At 41.2% G+C, this 20,655-nt stretch overlaps 2 protein-coding genes across 10 annotated transcripts in view; one reads left to right on the top strand and one right to left on the bottom strand.

Annotated features, from left to right (window-relative positions):
* Glmn (glomulin, FKBP associated protein) overlaps positions 1-3,728 on the top strand; it is a 48,927-nt gene extending 45,199 nt beyond the window's left edge. For 4 of the 8 annotated variants that reach the window (XM_011249410.3, XM_030254179.1, XM_017320694.2 and 1 more), the window contains 3 exons: positions 1,595-1,718; positions 3,217-3,299; positions 3,515-3,728. In XM_011249410.3, the coding sequence (XP_011247712.1) occupies positions 1,595-1,718; positions 3,217-3,299; positions 3,515-3,631 (324 nt within the window). In that variant the 3' untranslated portion in view covers positions 3,632-3,728. The remainder of the gene's footprint in view (positions 1-1,594; positions 1,719-3,216; positions 3,300-3,514) is intronic. The other 4 variants (NM_001161738.1, NM_001161739.1, NM_133248.2 and 1 more) reach the window with 2 other exon arrangements.
* Positions 1,141-17,970, bottom strand: 1700028K03Rik (RIKEN cDNA 1700028K03 gene). Of its 2 annotated transcripts, NM_175241.2 has the most exons (7): positions 17,882-17,970; positions 13,467-13,560; positions 8,677-8,770; positions 6,834-7,002; positions 6,411-6,489; positions 4,470-4,573; positions 1,141-3,605 (listed from the first exon to the last, which is right to left on the bottom strand). In NM_175241.2, exons 2-7 carry the CDS (start codon positions 13,533-13,535, stop codon positions 3,593-3,595), a joined length of 528 nt encoding a protein of 175 aa, NP_780450.2. In that variant the 5' UTR covers positions 13,536-13,560; positions 17,882-17,970; the 3' UTR covers positions 1,141-3,592. The 2 variants fall into 2 exon arrangements, with proteins under 2 accessions (NP_780450.2, NP_877422.2); NM_182745.3 differs by lacking the exon at positions 1,141-3,605 and having other exon boundaries at positions 4,313-4,573.
* Between the last annotated feature and the right edge of the window lie 2,685 nt (positions 17,971-20,655).

Below are 20,655 nucleotides of genomic sequence, written 5' to 3'. Positions count from 1 at the left end.
GACATAGATATAAAAAGTGTTAATCACCTGGTTATGAATTAATTGCTACCTCTTGAGTAAAGAGGACTTCAATCATAACTAATACTTTCTTTTGAATAAATATGGGAAGGTATTTCCTTTTGATAAAGCTAAGTATAGGCTAAAAAAGTATTCCCCTTGGGAACTTGAGAGAGGTTCAGTGGTTAAGAGCACTGGCTATGGGCTGAGTAGTTGGGCTAGGTAGTTGGGGCATACATTTTAATCCTAGTACTAACATACACAGTGCTACTCTTGTGGAAGACCTAGGTTTGATTCTCAGCACCCACTCTAATCTCAGGAGATTGCATGCCCTCGTCTGGTCCCTCAGTGCATACATAAGGTACACAGACATGTATGCAGCACATTTGGCTGTCAATAACCTAATCGGCCTCGGAAGCAGCAGCTCTAGTGCTTAAAAGATACAGGTAAAGGAAAGGGGGGGAGTTTACATTAGAGGAGGACAGATGTGGAGGCAGGAGTTAGCCCGAGAGGACTAGGTGGAGAGAGGTGTGAACAGACATGAGAACATGGCACAAGCGCCATGCTGGTTCTCAGGCGTGTACGAATGAAAGCCTGAAACGCACATAAAGAACAACGTTGCTACACCACCGTCCTACAATGATCGCTACACCAAGGAAATGAGGACTAGAGCTGGCAGGGCGGCTTTGTGGTTCCGACCCTGAGCCGAGTGATATGGAAGGAAGAGAATCAATATGGCAGAGTCGTGTTCTGATCTCCACGCAGGGTATGACCTCAACACGCCACATGCACATTAAACACATGAGCTGGAAACACGGCTCAGCAGGTCGAGTAGCCTGCACACAGGCCTGATGACCTGAGCCCAGTCTCTGGATCCCACAAGTTATTAGGAAAAAGAACCAACTCCAGACTGTCCTTTTAACCTCCACATTTACACCACAGCATGGCACCTCTATACACACACACACACACACACACACACGCACGCACGCACGCACGCACGCACACACACACACACTTACAAAATAAATGAAAATAAAAGCAGGGATCACACACCCATCACCCCTTATTGACATTATACTCTTCCGGGCACTTTGAACGTTTTTCTCTTTTAAATAAAAAGCAAGCCATGCTATATAAAAGTTTCTTTCATTCAACAATATTTATTCAAGAAAAAAGTAATGACTATGTAGTTTTCCATTATGCGAATATGCCACTACTTAACATTTTCCTGTTATGAGACATATTCTTGCATTCTCTTTCATTAAACATTGCTTTTAAAGTCTTCTCTACAATGCAAGCATTACAGATTAATCTTTGTTTTTCCAAATCTATAGATGCTGGTGGACTAGATAGGTATATTTTTGAAGTTTGAATTTATATCTAGTTTCTTGTTAGACCTCTGCATTTCCCAGCAGTGTAAGAGAAGTTGTTTAAAAGATGTGTGTGTGTGTGGGGGGGGGTGGTGGGTGCAGCTGACTGACATATCAGAACTCACTGCGGAGCAGCACGGTGGCACGATCATTATTTCTCACAATTGGTGGATGTTTATTAACTGAACCAAGTAACTAATTTGTTCATTAAATCTTTTGAACAGACTGGATTATGGACAGAACTTGGAAAAATTGAAAATAACTTTCTAAAGCCACTTCATATAGGACTTAATATGTCAAAAGCACATTATGAAGCAGAAATTAAAAACAGCCAACAAAATAACCAAGGTTGGTAATATGCAATTTTATTTGCCATTAGGTCTAACCATTCAAATTCTGGAATGACCATATTTTTTAAATATTTATTTTATGTGTACTGTATGTGTGCATGAACCTGTGGAGGTCAGAAGAGGTTGCTTGATCACGTGGAACAGGAGTTACAAGTGATTTTGAACCTCCATGTGGGTGCTGGGAAACACCCTAGGCTCTGTATTAGAGCAGTAAGTACTCTTAGCCACTGAGGCGTCTCTATAGCCCCAAACTATCACATTTTAGTACATGTTCACTTTATGCAAAAATGAGGGCCATAAAAGCAATATTTGTGTAATTAATATGATTCTTAGCCAGTACTGAAATTGGGTTAATGAAGGCTTAAACCACATTGAAACTCTGTGTTTAGAGCCCAGGCTCTGAATGTGAGTGGGTGTATTACAAGCATCTCTCCTCGGGCCCGACTGTACGCTCTTATATCACATGGTCCACCCCTCATTGTCCCAGAGTAAATTTGTACAAATTGTAAAAAAGAAATATAGATTCAGAATTACTTCTTTAAAGTTGGCAATTCTGGTACAGTAATCTTACACTCCTGGTATAGGCTCTTGAGTATACTAAAGAAAAATGTTTTATGTGTCCTATACATGCCAAAATAAAGCCATTTCTCTGAAGATTCAGTCACATATCGCTTAATTCTAGTGCTTAATTTTATTTGTTTATAACAAAGTGTTACCTCATTAGCACATTTTACAATTAGTAACAATTAAAGTAGCTTATCTATGTACAATTAAAATGACAAGATAGCTCAGTGGGTAAAGGTGCCTGCCATCAGTCATGCCCAAAACCTGGATTCAATCCCTGGGACCCAAGTGGTGGAAGAAGAGAACCAACTCCTCCAAGTCGCCCTCTGACCCCTACGCATGCACCATGCCACACATGTACACACAGAATAAATCCATGTCATACTACGCATGCACCATGCCACACATGTACACACAGAATAAATCCATGTCATACTACACATGCACCATGCCACACATGTACACACAGAATAAATCCATGTCATACTACACATGCACCATGCCACACATGTACACACAGAATAAATCCATGTCATACTACGCATGCACCATGCCACACATGTACACACAGCATAAATCCATGTCATACTACGCATGCACCATGCCACACATGTACACACAGAATAAATCCATGTCATACTACGCATGCACCATGCCACACATGTACACACAGAATAAATCCATGTCATACTACACATGCACCATGCCACACATGTACACACAGAATAAATACATGTACTACAGTCTGAGAGCTGGGGCTGGGAATCAGCAGTAAAGCATTGGCCTAGTATGTTCAACACACCCTGGGTTTGATTCCCAGTACTACACACACACACACACACACACACACACGCGCGCGCGCACACACACGGTGCTGAAACCCTCAACTGTTGTAATGGCTAAATGTGAGATGCTTTATTTCTTCCCTACAGTAGCCTCAATGTGTAAAGGTGTTTGTTCCGTGACTGTAGGTGGAGAAGAAATCCCTTCTATGCCTCCTGAAATGCAGCTTAAGGTAACCCACAAATTTTAAGCTATCTCCAGCCTAAAGTCTCTGGTATGCTTTGTTTTAGAGGCAGCACTAATAACACAGATGTCTGCTGGGGTGGGATCATGGTCCTGGAACCCCTGCAGTGGCCAGTCTGATGCAGGAGGACTGTGAGCTGAAGGCTGGTCTGGGTTGTTTAACACTAGACCAGTGATGACAACATGATGCTCTTGACTTTTCAGGTCTTACATTCCGCTCTCTTCACATTTGACTTGATTGAAAGTGTTCTGGCTCGAGTAGAAGAACTCATTGAAATCAAATCAAAGTCTACCTCTGAAGAAAATGTTGGGATAAAGTAAAGGTTCTATTTCATAAATAAAAACCAACAAAATGCTGTTTTTCATTATACTTTATACCACCATAAAAATATTTACAGAAATTTTACTACTAGAAAAATTGCATAATTCTTTTTAATAATACAGCTTTTTTTTTTTTTTTTTTGGCTTGCAAGTTTCTGATACATATCAGTAGTAAATAGTCTTTGCTTTTAAAAGCCTGGAGAGATCACTCGGTGGTTAAGAGTACTTCCTGCTCTTCCAGAGAACCTAGTTCCAGTTCTCAGCACCCACGTGGAGGTTACAACTGCAACTCAGATGCAGAGGAGGCAACACCCTCCTCTGGCCTCCACGACAGCTGGTACCCATGTGGGACATGTATATATCATGTATATACACACAGGCATGGTGGTGTACACCTCTAATCCCAGCAGAGGTAGAGAGTTCAAGGTCGGCCTAATCTACAAAGTGAGCTTAAGGACAGCCAGGGCTGTTATACATGAGAAAAACAAACAAGCAAACAAAAACACCAAACCCTGTCTCTAAAACAAAACAAAACAAACAAAACTATGAGTTTTATCTATGCATCCATTATTTTCTCTTTTTTTTTTCCCTGTAGTGTTTAAAAGGTCCAGTATATGCTAGGGTAGCACTGTGTTGTGCAGCTGCACTCCTAAACATCAAAGGAACCATTCAACCAAGCTTCCCAAATAAAATAAGTTTAATTGTATACATATTATTTTAAATACAGACGCCCTTAAATCTACATTTGGACATTACAAGTTAATAAGTTTAACTAATCCTCCATTTGAAAAAGTGTGATCACTCTCCTGAGTCTGCACTAACTGAGTCACTACTCAACTTTATCTTTTGAAGTGTTCTCCAGACAGGGCTCTGCTCTATGATGTACGCTTTAGTTGTTATCATTCTGTAGCAGATGCTGTCTATGTGTGGTTTGGACGTAGTCTGAAAAAAGATGTAAACATACAGCATTATTTATAGAAAGAGTATTTTGGTAGGACTGTATTTTGCAAAATTCTTTCTGCTGGAGGATGACACACACCTTTGATCCCAGAACTTAGGTGTTAGAGGCATGTGGATGTCTGAGTTTGACTGAAGCCAGTATTGTCTACATGGAGAATTTTAGGCCACCCAGGGCTGCAGAATGAAATTCTGCCTCAAATGATAATTCAGCAAACATCTCTCGACATGGATGTGCCAAAACATTGTGTATGAATTAGAGTGATAGAGTAACTGAACTGTGTCTTCAAGGAATTTCAGACTGTAACTCCCTAAAATGCAGTATGAGAAATGCTCTAGGATTTCCAAGTGCAAAACTTAGGAAGGGAAGTTGACGTGTCTATGAACACTGTCAAGGAGAAGCCACCTGAGAAGAGACTGAACTGGTGGGGAACAGTTCACAAGGTTACCAGGAATAAACTGCGAAGATGTCAGGCTCAGGAAAGAAATGAGTAGAAGGTGGATAGCTTGACAATCCTCAAGAGGGTACACAACTTGAAGACATATTTAAAAACAAAAGCCCTTAGTAACAATAACAGTATCTTAAAAAGTCATAAAGAGTCTACCTTAAAATACCTATATTGCACTTAAGTCGGTATATAAATCTATAATTTTAATGAAGTTTTCCCACCGGGGCTGACAGTCATTGAAGAGCCATAGGCCATCTAACACAACCCAACACTAGACATGAGAAGCCCTCCTTTGCATTGGTTGTCAGAGTTGTCCAAGAGACTCCCAAAACATTAGAAGCTATTGCTATTGCTCTTGGTTGCCCACGGGTGGAAGGTAAGTCCTTATTTCTGAAGACTACCTTTATGACCCTAGAAGGGGCGGTGCAAGCTTCCAAATGAGGGAAGGAACCAACAATCCTACCCAGTATGTCTATGAACCACAACAGTGACTAGCATGACATGATAACCCTAAGGGTACAGCAGTGGCATGCATATCTTAGCAGGAACGAACAGGTCTCTAATTAGATTTAAGACCTGCTAAACAAGAGGGAAATCATGCCTGTACTGGGAACCCTGAAAACTACCCAGGACTAGTGATGTCATGGATCTTGGAGGGAAACATACAACCACCACTTTACTAAACCAGCAGTATACCTAACTACACTTTAAATATTTGTCATATCCACAGGTAAGTATAGTCCTCACCCCTCATCAAGGAAACTTGTCTCTGCAAAATAGAAAAGAACATTACAGAAAACCACAACCAATCAAAATGCAGGGTTGTGGGTCCTACTAGTTTTAACTGATACAACTACAACACAACTCCTACACCTAAGGCTCAGTGATCATTGCAAAAGAGGTCAGAAAGATTTTGATTCAAGAATAGGGCATTGGCTGTGAGATTGTGTCTCCTAGAAATGTCAGAAGCTATACATATGAAGTCTCAACATAGATGGCTAAACATGACTCAAAAAGTCACCAGCAATAGGAATGATAACATGTAAGTAAAAAGCCCCAGGTCTGACAAGAACTACAGGAAACCCAGGAATGCTGAGATCAGGGGAAGAGGTCTTCCCCAGGGAAAACTCCCAAATTGGTAATTCACTTCTAAGTGGTCAGCCTGGGACTGAACAGGTTATAGTATGCATTTAGGAACACACACGTAACAAAAAGAGGCCACATCTAAAAGAGCATGGGGGGGGGGCATTAAGAAGCAAATGGAGGGGGGAAATTCTCTATTATCTCAAAACTTTATTTAAAATCAAAACCTTAAAATCTCTGGCCAAGATGTACATATTTGTGTATGAGTATCCTTTGTCCAGGTGGCTTACCTTGGCTATAGTGCACATAAGGTCAAGAGCGTTTACTGTGTTGTGTACAGGAAGTATTCGTAAGTTACTGCCCAAGAACCTGAAAAGAAAGTGGTTACGTAACTGACTGACTGCTGTTTGCTGTCACAGGCAGCACGAGGAGGGGACAGAGCTCTGCTGTACACATGTTCATTCAGTCACATCCTGCTTTGTGCCTTAGAAGATTTGAGGTGGCTATGTAACCAGGTTTTAGAGCTCACTTTGTTTTGCTTATGTAAAATAGGCAGGCCCCATGTCAACACCAACTCTGGTCACCCTGACTTAAGGAACACCTGTCTGCCCTGTTGGGTTACATATAACAGGTTATAAAGTTTGACTGCCTAAAAGCATTAAGAACTGAAGTAAACAAAACTAAGAAAGACTGGCTGTGCTTTGCTTCCATACCTCTGATGTATCCTGAACATGAGACTCCATTCTTCAGGCCCATGGAGTGGAGCAAATAGAACCAAGAAACTATTTTGGTGAATGTTAATAAACTTCTCAATTTTGGTTACAAATATTTCCTCAGCCGATGTCATACACTCCTTAGCATCCATCAACAAGAATGCAACTCCTAGAAAGGGTGAATATGATGAAGTTACACAGAGCCTCAAGCTCAATAATATCAGGGACCTCAAACAATTTGTATATAACAAAATGGTTTGGATATTTCTTTGACATGCTCTAGAAAACAGAATGACCTGTTCTAAATATTTAAAGGAAAAACATTGGCCAGTAATTTTTTTCTGCCATAAGTCTATTTTAAAAGTTAACCTTTCAAGCCAGGTGTGGTGATACACATCTATAATCTCAGCATATGGAAGCTTGGACAGGAGAACTGTGGTGAGTCCAAGGCCATTCCAGGCTATAGAAACAACCATCCAGGACTACAGAATGAAAACTTTAAAAAGTTTTCATACTAGAATATTTTTTGAAAATATTTTCTGGCTTATTAGAAAAGCTATCCCAAAGGATATAAGTAAACAGCTAAAGGAAGATAGGAGGCACAGGGACAGGTATCCAGGAGGTGCCATGTCCTTCCACAACCACTACCTTACAAGCAAGTGTTCAGCGACTCAGAAGGTTCTGTAATGACTGTCAAAGTGAGAATCAATAAGAGAAAGGGAGTTTAAAGCAAATCTTCAATTATTTCTTATTGAAGAAACCTTCCTCCCTCAGGAGGAGCCGTAACTAACTGAATGTATTCAAACAAGCATATACCTGGTGTCTGAAATGGGACCAACTATCAGAATTGTCTTAAAGGACACTTGAGCTTAGTAATAGCTGTTCAGAAAGTAAAAAGACACGATCAATAGAAAGCTGTGTGTGATTACACAGTGACTGAATGCATTTATACATTTTATATAACCTCTCTGAACATCATTGTCCTCCTCAAGAACATGGAAAGAGTACCTCTTTGTAAACATACAGATGATAACCAAACATACAAGTCACCAAAAATGCTCTTTTTTTTCTGGAGTATTTTCTATTCAACTAGGAGGAATGCTTTGGAGTCTGGATAATTTTCAGCATGCCTTTTTAGATGATTCAGAAATCACCTGCCTTCTAAAATCTCTGCTAGAATGGTAAACCTAACAGAACTATTTGAGATTCTGCGATGGTCTCCCTGTGGCGCAGGCTCGGCATTAGGGTCGCTAGCTTGTGAGTGAGAGGGCACAGACTGATGCCTGCCTTCCTTCATCACTTCTGTCACACCTGTTACTCCCCATGCACAGATGGAGGCTGTCCCTCCATATCACCAGACTTTTTTAGCCTAACTTAACTCCTGAACTTTGTTCATGTCTCATACATAATTTTGTAATTCTAGGAACATTTATTTGTCCCTATAAAGTTCTTCAATATTTATTTTTTCAGTAAATCAAAGTAATAGGAGTATATCATATATTGGTTTGGGTATGTAAATTATGGCCAGAGTAGTACTGTTGGCCTCTGTTAACAACTTATATTTATTGCTAAGCAAGTGGACGTTTCTATTTTTACCTTGGTTCCAAAGCAAGTGCTTTCCCCATCTTCTACCAGACACCATTTAACTGAAGGAACAAATCTATCCCACAGTTGGCACTACATCTGCAGCAAGCACAAAGTGCAACCATTTACTCTTTCAAAAGATAACACACTAAGAGATTATGTCACTACTGAACTGCAAAAATTAGCATGTGCATCCACATATTTTACCAAACAAACAAACAAAAACCCTGAGTAAAGACAATTAACAAATATACTGTACCAGACAGAGAAAATACAATCGATCCACTTTCCAGTGTATCAGAATACCGAACCTTGTGGCTTCGATTTTCTAGGGCAGTTGCAATTTCGTAACTCTTAAAAAGAATTTTCAGAAACACGAACATAAGACATGCTTGAAATGATTTTTGTTACAGCTAGTAAAAAATTAAAAGTGTTTAATGGTTTGTTTTATCACTGTTCCACTTAGAGATTGGTCACCACAGAAACCAATCTACTCTCTGGGGCAAAAGACTGAAACGGAAGGAGTGAAACCATTCCTCCTGAAGTTCTGAGTGTGGTCTGGAAATCAGTTAGTAGTCCTTAGGGATAGAAAATGAGAGCAGTGTCAAAGAACTAAAAACTGAGAACTAGGGACAATTCTTTTTAGGAAATGACCTGGCAATGCTCTCACATGCATTAGTGTAACTCTAGAAGAAGCTGGGAGCTATTTTGTAGATAGCAGAGAGGTCCACACAGTAACGTAGAATACCATGTAGGTGACAACCAATTTCCTAATTCATGTCTTCACATTACATTCACTGTAGACGAGCCAGAAAATATATAAAGGCAGCATCACTATATTCTGATTTAAATATTACCAACAAAAATCATTACCTTATTTACTGTTCTATCCAAACAACTAGATTATATCAGTCCAAGGGCTGAAACCTAAGTGGTTAACATATTTCCTAACTGGTTAGAACTCAAGCTTGCTAGTTTCCACATTAAGGAGTCTGATATTGCTGTCCTGAGAGGCTCTGCCTGAGCCTGACCAATACAGATGTGGATGCATGCAGCCAAACATGGGACTGACACAGAGACCCCAATGGAGGAATTAGGGCAAGGACTGAAGGAGCTGAAGGGGTTTGCAACCTCATAGGAAGAACAACAATATCAACCAACCAGACCTTCCAAAGCTCCCAGGGACTAAACCACCAACCAAAGAGTATATACATGGGGTGACCCATGGCTCCAGCTGCATATGCAGCAGAGGACTGCCTTATCTAGCATCAGTGGAAGGGGAACCCTTTGGTCCTGTGAAGGCTTGATGCCCCAGCATAGGGGAATGTTAGGGTGGTAAGGTGGAAATGGGTGGGTGGGTGAGGGAGCACCCTGACAGAGGCAAGAGGGAAGGGGGAGAGTGTAAGGAGCTTGTGGAAGGAAAACTGGGAAGGGGGATAATATTTGAACTGTAAATAAATAAAATAATAAAAATAAATAATCTGTTAACTAGGTCAGGGAGATAGCTCAGTGGTAAGAGCACTGCATTAGGAACTGAGTTCAAATTCCTAGATTTCATACAGAAAGTCAGGCACGGCCAGACATGTCTGTAACCCCAGTACTGGGCTTGCCGCTGGCCATCAGCCTAGCTCCAGATTCAGTGAGCAACTCTGTCTTAAAAAAATAAGGAAGAGAAAAGCAGAGCAGGACACATGACATCCCCTTCTGGCTTATGCAAATTTGTGTATTTGCTATTTGCAGCCACATACATGTACAAATACACCATACATGCGCGTGCAGTGGGGGGAGGTGGGCACATACACACACACACACACACACACACACACACACAAACATACACATATACACACACTCTTTCCTTACCTAAACTGAATTTATACTTTCCTTTAGAACAACATAATTTAAGCACAGTCTAAAATATATGCTTCCTTTCCTACCCAAGGAGAGTATTTCATATTCCTGAAGCCTGGTCCTCGAGTTCGAGTCCAACCATGCCCCTTTCTGGCATGTTTTTAAATTTTACACTGCTTCCAGTAATGGCAGATTCAGTAATTTAGGCCAACTCTCTGCTGAAAGAACTTGGAAAACGACAGTTAAAAAAAAAAAATCTGTACAAATGCATCAAAGAACTAGCAGGATAGTGAGAAACTACGAGGCCAAGATCTATACAAAAACTCAAAGAGGTGGCCCCGACATGTAGGCCATTTCTTCCCCAAGGGCACCTGCCAATTCAAGAAAGACGAAGGAGGGAAAGCCCAGCAAAGCTTCTGACAAAAGTGGAGCAGCTCTCGAGGGGCTGCAGCTGGCCTCAGCCGCCCCAGTCCCTGGAGTGCATCAGATGCAGAACTGCTGGAGCTTACAGCTCCTGGGAGAAGCCTTTCTCAGCCTGGGCCTCTCACAGCAGGGTCTACTGTCCAAGAAGAAACCGGAGAGCCTGCTTCCCAATGCTCCCATTCTCCCACAGTTAGTGTCATTCGAGATGCACAGAGCCTAGTTAACTAATGACGCATGGCTTGGTGTGCCAGATTTAGCAAATACAAATAAACAACACTCAGTTAAACTTGAATTATAAATGTAAAATTTGTTTCCAGTGCTGGAAACCAAATCAGGAGCTTTGCATATTCCCTCTACCATTGACCAGCCTTGTGATGTAATTTTAAAATGAATCTTATGTAATATTTAGACCTTATATTAAATGCATTATTCATCTAAAATTAAAATTTCTGTTTTGCCTGGCAAACAGAGCATCAGTTTAATTCTATTACAGAATTAAAGGCTTTGTAGAAGAATAACATATTCTCCTAAATGTATTATAGACTTCAACTTACTTGTACAATTGTAAATGTAAATTACAACACACATTCTCTCTCTCTCTCTCTCTCTCTCTCTCTCTCACACACACACACACACACACACACACACACACACACCAGCCAAACATACAGAGGTAAGGTTACATGAAAGAGAACCACCATAAATAGTCACTAATAGGTCTGCTTTCTATGTTCAAGGAGATGAAAGATCTTGAAAAATTTAGCAAAGAACTAAAATATGGAAAGGATGCAATAGGTATTCATGAGGCAGCAAAGCTGCCTAGAATGTTAATCATACCTTTAAATTTTAAAAGGAGTATATTGAGCAGCAAAAGACCAACAAAACAAAAAAGCCAGAGGTGAGAGTGCTCGAGCAGAGCAGAGCAGAGAAGCTTCAGAGGCAGGCGCTGGTCTGCTGAGGGAAGGTGGACACAGTGGGCAACTTCACAGCAAGGTAGGGAGTGACTGACGCAAGTCCTGAGGCTCCATATGCACTACGCTGGTGACTTAGGATCATAAAATAATAAACCAACAATCAGAAAGTGCAAGGAAATTAGGACATTTGAGGGTTTTCTAGAAGCAATCCAGAATTTAAGACTTTGTTTTCCAAACTGTTTTATATCCATGAAATAGGAAAGGATGCTACTTGTTCAGGGAAGACCAGAGGCTGGGGATGCAGATTAGCGGCTGAGCACTTGCCTGGCAGAGAGCCTGGGTTCAACCCTGAGCACCACCAAAACAAAGCAGCTAGGGCTAGAAAACACTGGGCACTATTCTGCCTCCTTGGTGTTTTATAATGCACTGGAGTCCATCACACGTTCTCAAGAGCAGCATAGCTTATTAAAAACTTGCTTCATTTTATTTATACATCACAAATTTAAAAAATACAATAACCTTCCTGAATATATACTATCTAATAATATGCTTTAAAACTAGAAAATCTCACATGAAAGAAAATACAGATTTAAACAGACAATAGCACTTAAATTTAATAGCACTTTAAATAGAAAGTAGCACTTAACTGATCAGAAGTTTATTAGAAAATAAAAAAGAATTCTCATATGAAGATCTTCTCTATGGAAATGGCAAATTTCAGAATTCAACTTAATGAATTTAACCTCTAAGATATGGATAAATATTTATAAATAACTTATAAAATACACTCTAAACACAGTATAAAACTTAATAGAGAAAGAAATCATTCTTTTTCTACATTCCTTAAGAGGTTAGGAGCACAAACAACTGAATTTTGCACACACTCCACCCCACCCCCAGTTGGGACATAAATGTAGGGCTCTGCAAACACTGGGCAAATGCCCTACAGCAAGTAGACTTTCCCTGTCCAGGGCAGTCTCCATAAGACTTAATTTCTAAGCTATGTATGCACATAAGGACTCTGGGATGAGAGAAGACCATGGTAAGCCAGGCACCTGTGCAAAAATACAAAACAGAAAACACCAAACCAATCTTCAGTAAATACTGATTCAAACATAAGATGTTAGCAAGCGAAATTGTAAGAGAACAGCAAGAAAAAAGCTATAGTAGCAACTCTTTTAACAAAGAACCACAAAGATTTGTTACTTGGGATCTTTTTGGCAAATAACACCAAAAAACACTGACCACCTTTGAATGCATTGAGATATCGGATCAAGGGGGCTCTGACCTAAGGAACATTGAGTTTCCTAAGGACTCAGAACCAGAACACAGCAGCAAGCCAGAGAAGGCAGCTCGGGTCTGCATCCCTAGCTCTTGGGAAGCAGGGAGCTGGAGGACCAGGAGATCAGGCGCTGAAGGCCATCCTCAGCTGTACCAAGTCTGAGGCTAGACTCAGCTACATGAGACCCTGTCTCAGAAAAATAAATAAAATAGGTACATATTTTTTAAAAAAAACCCAGATATTTTTTTAAAAAGAGGCCATAAGGGAAATATGAAAGACCCCGGGCCAGGAGCAGTAGCACACACTGCAATCGCTGTGCTTGGGGTCCAGTTAGAGGCTTAGAAATCCTCTAGGTTTGCAGTTCTGAAGCAAGTTTGAAGCCTGAGCCAATGAGATCCTACCTAAGGAATGGCACTAGAACATTTCCAAGGCAAACCTTTATAACTAACTTAGAAACACATTTAGTGTGTTTACTTCCACTTCCCATGACTGGGGATACTTGAAGCCAAAGATCTTTCAAAATACTGCATTAAGTTTAGGTTTTACAAATGAAGATCAGTAGTATAAAAACCTCCTTACCTTAAGAGATGAGCTGATAATAATGGTGGTTGTCCACTGTACTCTTTCTTTTCCTCTACGCTCATCCATTGCCATGCCGCTGGATAAGCCCAATCTGGGAGAATGAAGAACGAAGGGCACAGAGATTTGATGAGTGAATAAAGTGTCTCTCGCAGCCTTTGTTGACCTCAAGCTCATTCCTCTTCCTTCCCCATCCCCCAAGTGCTAGGATGACAGGTGTGAACCACCAGGCCTGGCTCTTCAGCGTTCCCCTAGCTAACCTAAAGAGAAGAGGGCATGTCAACAACTGTGAAAGCCCTGAACTTTTATTTGTTCGTCGTAAGCCAGTTACCCTACCAGCATCAGGATACAAACAGAAGATGCAAACTCAGACGCAAGGGCGGGCTCTGCCCACAGTAACCCTTCAGCGTTAGCGCTTCCTGGCAGAGTTCTTACGTCCATAGAGTCAGGGGCAAGGCCAGGTGACACATGAGCACATACACATATAGGTCAAATGTAGGAAGGGAATCCATGTATAGGAATCTCTAGCCTTTTACAAACAATTCTGAATTCTATTCTGTAGGCAGTTCCTATCCTCTATGAAACATGTACATCTAACAACCAAACATCTAGCAAATCAAATTTTTATAGAATTCTCCAATAATAGAAACTAGGTTCCTTGGAGACATAGCTGATTGTAGGAGTTAGGCAGGAAATATGTAAGAAGAGCCAGAGTGCTATATCACCCAGAAGTAAAGACATGTTTAAAAACAAACAGAAAACAAACCACATTGGCAGGGGTGTAAGGACAGAGGAGGGCAAGGAGATGGCCAAAGGTGGGCAGAACAGTTCAAACAAACAGAAAGCAGAACTGTATTATAGTCTAAAGTATGAAGTAACTATTCTGGAGTCCACACTAATGCAAATTTTAGGCTGACCTATATGTGGGACCTGTGGCTGTGGAGATGGCTTTGTGTGCTAGAGCTCTTGCTCTGCAAGCATAAAAGCCTGCCTGGAGTTGAATCTCCAGCACTCTTGCACAAAGCCAGGCAAGGCTATGGCTGTAGCCTCAGCAATGAAAGGCAGAGACAGAACCTGTGAGCTGACTAGTCAGCTAGCCACACTGAAAAGCTAGGCTTCCCGGTCACTTATCTCAAGGCAATACATGGTGAACAGAGCAATGAGGAAGATACCCCACGTCCCACTCAGGTCTCTATGCAACACCCCCCACCCCAACAGACATGGACTCCATATAATTGATAATAGACCCAACGTTAAAAACCTTTAGGTGAGGTTGCACATGGTAACTTTCTTCCAAAGAGTACAATATGGGATGGGGTGAGTAGCAGTTTTGTACTGGAGAATTCTGCCAATGCTACCTTACTCACTGGAAAGGTCTACACTGACTGACAGTCTTGAATTATTATGTTACTAGCATCTATTGATATGATATAGCCTTCCTCTCAGTAAATCATCTGATCACAAGAAAAACAATGTTTCATTAGAAAGCCATCTTACAAATGATCTAAATAGTACTCCATAAAGATATCAAGGCCATTAAAGGAAATCTGAAAAATATTCCAGTCTAAATACCTATGGAAATATTTTAATTAAACATGATGTATTATCTAGGTTGTGATCCTGGAACAGGAAAAAAAATGTTAGGTAAAAATTAAAAACATTTGAACAAACCTGGAATTTAGCTAATAATAACAAAGCCAGTTCATTAACTGTAGTAGAACCACCATGCTAACATGTTAATGACAGGGAAGCTGGGCAAAAGATGCTATCATTATCATTATCATTATCAGGGGAGAGGTACTGGCTATAGAGGTGTTTTAGCTGCTTTCCTATTGCCATGACAAAACATGCCCAAGGCAACTTAAAGCATTTAATTTGTGGGCTCATGGTTCCAGAAGTTTGGAGACTATCACCATCAGGGTGGGGAACACTGCAGCAGGCAGATAGGCATGGTGCTGAAGCAGTAGCTGAAAGCTAACATCTCATCCATAGGCATGAGAAAGAGAGAGGGGAGAGAGAGACAGAGATAAACAGAGAGAGAGAGACACGGACACAGAGAGAAACACACACACACACACACACACACACAGAGAGAGAGAGAGAGAGACAGAGAGAGAGAGAGAGAGAGAACTAACCTCAAAGCCCACTCCCAGTGATATCTCCTCCAACAAGGCAACAGCTCCCAATCCTTCTCAAGCAGTTCCACCAAATATTCAAACGTTTGCCTATAGGGGCCACTCTCATCCAAACCACCACATTGCATTACTCTGCATTATTGTCTCAAATTTTGTGTAAGTCAGAGTGCTTCGAAGATAGCTAACTCAGGACTATAGAGATAGCTCAACAATTCAAAGTGTGTATTAGTCTTGTACAGGACCCAATTTGAGTCCCTGAATCCAGAGCAGTGACTAGAAACCACATGTGACTCCAGCTCCAAGAGGATTTGATGCCTCTGGTCTCCTTGGACACCAGCATTCACATTACACAGGTGTACACACACACACACACACACACACACACACACACACGTCACATCATATGCAAAACTGAAAATAATAAATTTTTTAAAGAATTGTTATTTTATGTGTATGGTTATTTTGCCTGTATGTATGATTATGCATCACATGTGTGCCTAGTGCCCATAGAGGCCAGAAGAGTGTGTTAGACCTCCTGGAACTGGAGTTAACAGACAGTTGTGAGCTGCCATGTAAGTATTGGGAATTGAACCCAAGTCCTCTGGAAAAACAGCCAGTGCTCTTAATTTCTGAGCCATATGGCCAGCCCCCAAATAAATCTTTAACATAATAAATAAAAATTTCCATTACAAAATACTTAGTTTATTAAAAATCTTATCCTCTCTAAGAAACCAACACTTTAATGAAATGAGACTTATTCAGAATTTGCCTTACTCTACTGAACACTTAGCACATTTTCTCAACAAGACTGTTTAGAGGTGTATTTCATTTCACCAAATAATGTCAACTAGATTTACATTCTATGTGTTACCTAATACAGAAGTAGTTCAAAGCTAAATTTAGAAAGCAACCAATGCAAATGAGAGTCACTCTGTGTGATGGACAGTCAGTGTCTCCCAAGATAGTTTCACTCCACTTATGAACAGCTCTGATAATTAGCAAGTTCTTCCTGCTGAGTTGAAACCTACTGCTCCATAATTTCCTCATTTATTGCATGAATGAGTGAATGACAAACCAGCTCTCTGAGAGCAAAGACATTTTCTGGTATACCTACTCTAGCCCTTGACACATAGTGAATAAAGTAAATTCATCTTCGGGGCTGGAGAGATGGCTCAGTGGTTAAGAACACTGACTACTCTTCCGAAGGTCCTGAGTTCAAATCCCAGCAACCACATGGTGGCTCACAACCATCCTTACTACCATCTGACGCCCTCTTATGGTGCATCTGAAGACAGCTGCAGTGTACTTAGATATAGTAATAAATAAATTTAAAAAAAAAAAGTAAATTCATCTTTCCACCCTAATGGCAGTTACTTGATCTTGCACCCACAAACGAATACCCGAGTATAGACTGGAGTGTGTATATCAGTAATTCATACATTTGTTTAACTCTTCATACCCTTATTCTTAGGTTTTAAAACCAATTGTGTGAGAGATAATTTTGAGCACTGACAAGCGGAAAAAGAATTGGGGTCGGTAATTTCCCAAAGGAGTACTGTTGAGGATTAGAAATCAGAAAACTAGGGCTAAGAAAGCAACCTAACCTCAGGATTTCTACGGGAAAAAGTAGGCTAGCAGTCAGGGACTCCTTCAGTCCCAACAACTTAACTAACTTTAGCCAAACCTCCTGGCCTCGAGTTGCGGCCTTCCTCTTCTGAAGATGAATGGCCGTCGACTCATAGGGCAAGAGGATGATGGGGCTTCAATTCCCAGCACCACATGGTCTCCTTGGACACCGAACATGCACGTGTACACAGACATACATGAAGGCAGAAGACCCACAAACAAAAACTAAAAAACCAAGGAAACGCACGACTGCTGTTCCTGTTTTGTCCAAGCCGGAGAATGTTCCTACGCTTAACTATGTTTAGGGTTGCAGAGTGATTTCCGGAAAATCACCTTCACCGTCCCTGCTCGTGTGACCCACGTGATCTTCACGTTGTGTCCTATTCCCTATTCTTTAAGTAAAGAATGGTGGATAAAGTAATAAAGCTTAAGTTCACAGGGCTCACGGCAGGCCCGAGGTGCAGGCGGCTCTACAATCCCACAGGGCACACTGACCACTTTCCCTGTCAGGGCCTCTCAAGGGCAGGAAGGCGCCTCCCTCAGGCCACCGGGCCCTGAGGTAAAGATGGCATCTCAAGTCAGAGGAAACACCACACCGGGAGAAACAAACTGGGGAGACAGGCTTGCGGCACCACCCGCAGGCTGCAAACACACCTGACTGCCAGGTCCCTGCTGCACTTCGCTCCTCCCTAGCGCCCGGTGGACTGGGCTTCCCGAGGGCCGCCCTTGCCGCAGTGCATGCTGGACTTTGGCTTTTGCGCAGCCGCAGACCCAGCTCTGACTAAAGACTGCTGTTAACCAAGAAGGTTGTGCGGGAGGGGGGTTCATTGACTAAGGAAAGGAAAGCAGGGCGTGAGGACTCTTGCCTTCAGTTGCAGCAGAGGCAGGTAGATCTCTGTGAACTTGTAGCCTTAGATTAGTAGCAACAACAACAACAAAAATCCAAGTGACACTGCTGTTTATCCAAATTGTGAACTTAGATTCTCTATAATGGCTCTGTATGTAAAATATATAGACTGTAATAGATCTAAACGAAGCTTAACACATTTTTCAATTTCTGGTGTTCAGAGTAATAAAGAGTTTCAAAAGGGGGTGGGGAGTACGTTTTAGATTAGATTAATATTCTAGGGGCTGGAGAGACAGCTTGGTGGTTAAAAGCTTGTATTGCTCTTCCAGGTGATCTGACTTCAATTCCCAGGGCCTGTGTCTGGTGGCTGAGGCACCTATAACTACAGCTCCAGTGATCCAACACCTCTAATCCAATGGGCACCCACAAACACAGCACAAACTCTCTGTCTCTCTCTGTCTCTGTCTCTCTCTCTCTCTCACACACACACACACACACACAATTTAAAAATAATATTCTAACTGCAGAATAGTCTATGCCTGTGTCTTACTTTATCAAATATATTCCTGAACAAAAGGGCTCTAGGAAAAACCTTCTGACATACTCTGAAAGATTATTTTTTGCAAAAGGTAACCATTTCAGAAGGTTGGCATTTCATGTACCTAGTATTAAAATTAACTACAGTCTTTTGTGTTCCTGTTGAACAATGTGTTAAAGAAAGACAGGATGGATGTGAAAAGTGAGAGACTGTTACAGTCACACCTTGGTTTCTCACCATATCAGCAGGGTAAGCTTGGCATTACCAAAAGAACTTAGAAGGCGTCTGATGCAAGATAAGGCTCATAGCAGGGGGAGGGGCACCCAATATTAAGCAACAGAGCCTTGTTAAGAGTTTGAGAGGTCCCCTATCCAGTAATGATATGATTCTCGATCCAGAGACTTTGCAGGATTGAGAGTAGAGTCTCCAATTCTGAGAGTGCAAAGCAGAGTATTTAATAAGAAGGGTGTTTACCAGAATGAGGGAGAGAAAAGATAATTTTATTGTGAACTTTGTGCTAAGCACGATGCCATAGACTTCATACACAGTACTTCATAAGGCTTCTCCATAAATTCTGTAAGGTGCATGCTTTTCTAATTTTAAAATAAGAAAACTGAGATTTAGATTCAGTTATCTGGGTAAAAGAGAAGAGCTTGTGAACAAAGAGTTGAGATTCAAATCTAAGAGTGTCAGAGATCTAGGACATGTCCTAATTCTACAAGCTCCCTTTCCACATACAAATCCTGACAAAATCTGGAAAACATGGTAACAGAACACAATGACCACTCAATAGGCTGACCTGCTATTATTTTGTCCAAGCGCACTCTTAATGTTACCTGGAAAGTGTACAGTATCTGGCAGGTCCTCTTACTGCCATATGCTAGACAACTGTTTCTTGTGATTTAAATATCTGTGTGTCCACCTCCCTCCCAGATCATAGATTGAAAGCAAACGTGGTTACATTAAGAGGAAGGGTCTTTGGTAGTAATTAGGTCTTGAGGCCTCCTCTCTCACAAAATGGAATTAATGTTCTTAGAAAAGCTCAGGGAAGAATGTTCTCTGATTCTGCCATGTGAAGTCAGAACTAAGAGGTGTCATTCTGGGGTTGGAGAGATGCCTTGTGATTAAGAGCCCTTACTGCTCTTACAGAGGACCTGGGTTCAGTTCCCTGCACCCATGTGGCAGCTCTCAGCCTGTCATAACACAACTCCAATTCCAGGATATCTGACACCCTCGCTGAATTCCAAGGGCACTGGACATAAAATTTAGTACACATTCATACATGCAGGCAAAGCACATTCAACATAAAAATGAGTTAGTTAAGAAAAATACGAATAAAAGGTAACATTTGTGAGGAATGGAGCCTTCCCTGCCTCCAAAAAGTGTAGGCAATAAATTGCTATTGTAAATCATTTCTTTGTTTAAGGCATTTTGAGATAACAGCCTTATAGGCTAATTCTCTTCAAATGAGCAACACTGGGCTGGGGATATAGCTCAGGGGTACAGTGCTTACAAAGAATATATGAGATTATAGTTTCAATCCCCAGGTCTGATTGTAAAGAGAAGAACCCCACAGCATTTCTTCCTTTGCTTTCACAAGAAGTGATATATTTACTATTAGTAAGTGTGTTGGTTTGAAAAGGAATAGCCCCCACAAACTCATGTGTTTGATGGCTTAGCCATTAGGGAGTAGCACTATTAGGAGGTATGGCCTTGTTGGAGTGGGTGTAGCCTTCTTGAAGTGGGATGTGGCCTTGTTGGAGTGGGTGTAGCCTTATTAGAGAAAATGTATCACTGTGGGGGCAGGTTTTGAGGTCTCCTAAGCTCCAGGTATACCCAGTAAGAAGGGTATACCAGTCTCCTGAAACCTGTGGATCGAGATGTAGAGCTCTCAGCTCCTTCTCCAGTATCATGTCTGCCTATATGCTGCTATGTTTTCTACATGAAGGTAATGGACTAAACCTTTACAATTATAAGCCAGCTTCAATTAAATGTTTTCCTTTATAAGAGTTGCCTTGGGGGCTGGTGAGATGGCTCAGTGGG

Source organism: Mus musculus, chromosome 5 (assembly GCF_000001635.26).
Source record: "Mus musculus strain C57BL/6J chromosome 5, GRCm38.p6 C57BL/6J".
Lineage (NCBI taxonomy): Eukaryota > Metazoa > Chordata > Mammalia > Rodentia > Muridae > Mus > Mus musculus.
The sequence above is the reverse complement of the archived record's forward strand: the minus strand, read 5'-3'. Positions and strand labels throughout refer to the sequence as shown.